General features: G+C 56.4%; 1 protein-coding gene across 1 annotated transcript; it reads right to left on the reverse strand.

The window, feature by feature from the left end:
- Positions 1–1,052: 1,052 nt before the first annotated feature.
- Positions 1,053–3,464, reverse strand: DICSQDRAFT_25697 (uncharacterized protein; the record flags this gene model as incomplete). Its single annotated transcript, XM_007371713.1, has 1 exon — positions 1,053–3,464. A coding segment is annotated over one exon (2,412 nt), but the record flags the coding sequence as incomplete, so codon positions are not given.
- Positions 3,465–3,629: the final 165 nt, after the last annotated feature.

Genomic DNA, 3,629 nt, shown 5'->3' on the forward strand with positions numbered 1-3,629 from the left:
TTAGCCCATCCCAGTTTGGACACTGCAGATACGTTCCCACACCCGCATGCTACGTTCCCGTGATCGCCATGCCTTTTGCCTTTTCCTTCCCGCCCTTTGTTCTCCCTTTGTCATCTTCACTGCCTCGCTCTCGCGCCTTGTCTTTGGTTGCTAAGCAGCCCTTCTAGTATATAAGGACCCCTTAGGCACTCCCTAGTCCCCATCTCGACCTCTTGGTCATTGGGACTAGGTGAGTGACCATAGCGTTGTATCTCCCTCCGATTGCTAATGTATAACTTGGTCATTGGGACTAGTCTGTCGCTGCCTGCGTGAAGACTAGCTTTCGTAGGTCTCGTGCCTTCGTGCCGACCTCCGCTCTGCCCTCGTCGAGTTTTCTGTCACGTTTATCCCTCTCCCTCTCTCTTTCCCCTTTCGGCTCCTTGCCGCTCGCCTACGGGGTCGTCGCCGAACGTCGACCCGAGTCTACGCGCCTAGTCGCCGCGACAAGCACTCGGGCGGACACAGCCAACAAACACCACCGACCCGGCCGCATGCAGCCGCCCGGCCATCTTCCGCTCCACTTTTCTGGGAGTCGCCCAGTCGCTCCTCCACTCTGCCGTGACGCACCCACACGGCATTGATCAGTTTGCCTGTCCCGAGGATGGTGAGCGTCGCTGGCTTAGCCATGGTGTGTTGCAGACGACGGGTGAAGGTGGTGGTCGATGGGTGAGAGCGGTCAGTGGTACACGTGGGACGCCCTAAGTAGCTCAATATCGTCGAAAGCTCAGAGGAGGCCATAGTAGACAACAAGAGACTCCGGAGCATGGAACACCAGTAACAGTGACCATAAGCCCTATTTCGATTGATATTCCGTCGATAACTGCTAATGACGTGGCTGAGCGCTGGTGACTGATGTGACCATAACGCGTTACGAGAGGTGTCGAATCTTCGTTGGGCCAACCTTAACAATTGGTACAAAGAGAAACGTGTCCGCTATACTCCAACACTCCCCCTCAACTCTGTACCGGAAGGATACCGAGTTGCGTGCGAAGGGCCTGGAAACGTTCCCGTGCGAGGGCCTTCGTGAACAGGTCGACGGAATTGATGTCCGTAGGGCAATATTCAAGTCGTATGGCCTCGCCGGTGATGCATTTTCGAATGAAGTGGTGTCTAATATCGATATGCTTCGTGCGCGCGTGTAGAACATTGTCTTTGGACAATTCCATTGCTGACTTGTTATCGACATTGAGCTTGGTGGCTTCAGTAGGAGCGAACGTGAGTTCGGCCAGTAGCGCGCGCATCCAGATCGTGTGTCGCGCGGCGTACGATACGGCCATGTATTCGGCTTCAGTCGATGAGAGCGCGACCGTAGTTTGCTTCTTCGAGCTCCATGCGACGACGGCGTTCCCAACGAGGAAAGTATATCCCGAAATCGAGCGTCGGTCGTCCGGGTTTGATCCCCAGTCGGCGTCGGTATAGCCCTCGAGTCGAAGGTTGAGATAGTAGGCTTGAAGTCGCGTCTGACCTTCGCCTGAGTAGGTGATGCCATACGTGTGCATCCCCTTGAGGTAGCGCAGGACGTGCTTTGCGGCGGTCCAATGTTCCGGGCCATAGCGCGAGTTGTACTGCAAAAGAGCCTGAACGGCGTACGCGATGTCCGGTCGCGTTCCGAGGGCTGCATACATGAGGGATCCGATGACAGCTTGATACGGGCACTTGCGCATTTCGGTGAGATCAGCGTCTTCAGCACATTTGACGAGCTTGACGTTCGGGTCGAGCGGCGTGCTGACAGGGTTTGAGTCCGTCATGCCGAAACGCTCGAGGACACGCAGAATGTACTGGGATTGGCAAATGGTCAGCGTGTGTGCAGTGCGATCTCGTGAGAACTCTAGGCCTAAGAACAGGGTCGGGGGACCCATGTTAGTGATCTTGACATGCTTGGCCAGTTCTGTAGCAAAATCATCCATCAGCGATGTGGTATCCGCGAGCGCGATCATGTCGTCCACGTGGACGCCAATGATAACAAGACCGCGCCTGGTCTTCTTGATGTAGACACAGGGATCCGAGTTCAAACGCTTGAAGGCGAGGTTTTGCGTCATGATGCGATTGAAGTGCTCGTTCCATTTGCGACCGCCCTGCTTGAGGCCGTAGAGTGCCTTTTGCAGGCGTAGAACCTTGCTGTGTTTGTCGTTGTATCCCGGGGGTTGTCGCATGTAGATCTCTTCGTCGAGTTCGGCGTTGAGGTATGCGCCGACGACATCGAACTGCGACATCTCCATGTCACGCACGGTTCCTATGGCAGCTAGAACGCGAACTGAGTCAGTGCGAATGACAGGAGAGAAGGTATCGAAGACGTCTATTCCAAAGACTTGGGAGAAGCCTTGCGCGACAAGGCGCGCTTTGTACTTGACGTTCCCTTCGAGGTCTTCCTTGCGCTTGTAGACCCAGGTGCATCCGATGGGTTTGCGTCCGTACGGAAGGTCTGCGTGTGACCAGGTGCCGAGTTTGAGGAGTTGGGCGATCTCGGAGTCCATTGCGCCACGCCAAAGTTTGGCGTCTGGTGATGCTTCCGCTTCCTTGTAATTGCGGGGCTCGCGCGCGGTGGGTGTATCTGTAAGTGTGAGCAGGCAGAGGAAATGTGACTCGTAATCGCCGACGATGTGTTCGACGGCATCATCGTCATCGTCCAAAACCGTTTGTTGAGGCGCGTTCGGCGTGGTCCTGATGACTATGCCCTTGCCGTCTTCGACAGCCTTGTAGTCGATGCGTGGCTTCCCGCGGAGGGTGCGCTCGGATGGTGGAATGACAGTTTTCGGTCGCGGTGCCTTCTGAGTCGTAACCGGGGGTGGTGCGTCTGGTACATTCGCGGGAGAGACGGTCGTGTCTCCCCCTTGCGCCAGGTCGCCTATGATCCCATTCTCCCCCTCGAGCGGCGCAGGGAGGGAGAGCTCGACGTACTCGTCGTCATCATCGCCCGCGGGTGGTTGACTCTTGGGGACCGCAAAGATGATGTTGCGAGATTTGCCGATTCGGCGACTCTTGGGATCGTAGTACCCCCAGCCTTTCGTGCCGGGTGCTGGGCCCATGTAAAACATAGGCTGGGACTTGGGGTCCAGCTTGGTTCGTTTCTGTCTGTCAGTTAGTACCCAGCAACGGATGCCCCACTCCTGTAAGTCCGAGATGTCGGGCTTGCGGCCGGTCCAGACTTCTTCGGGAGTCTTGTCCTTGAGTGCGCGAGTCGGGGATCGGTTCTTGAGGTACGCGACGTGGGCCACGGCTTCGGGCCAGAGAAACTTGGGGAGACCTGCCGCGATGAGGAGCGCCAGCGCGCGGTCCATCACGGTGCGATTGACGCGCTCCGCAACACCGTTTTGTGCGGAGGACTTGGGCGTCGTAGTGTGTACTGTAATGCCTTCAGCTTCCAAGTAGGCAATGAAGTCCTTACTGATATATTCGCCTCCGTTGTCAAAACGGACGGCCTTGAGGGTGACTCCGTGGGTGTTCTTGACGAGTGCTTGATACGCCTTGAAGTGTTCCAACTCATCTGTCTTCGTCTTGGAGAATTCTACAACTGTACGACGCGCGTGCATGTCAGTGAAAGTCGAGAAGAACTTCTCACCGTGGATCCCTGTCGTAGGGGCCTTCCCCCA

Source organism: Dichomitus squalens, assembly GCF_000275845.1.
Source record: "Dichomitus squalens LYAD-421 SS1 unplaced genomic scaffold DICSQscaffold_202, whole genome shotgun sequence".
NCBI classification, from domain to species: domain Eukaryota; kingdom Fungi; phylum Basidiomycota; class Agaricomycetes; order Polyporales; family Polyporaceae; genus Dichomitus; species Dichomitus squalens.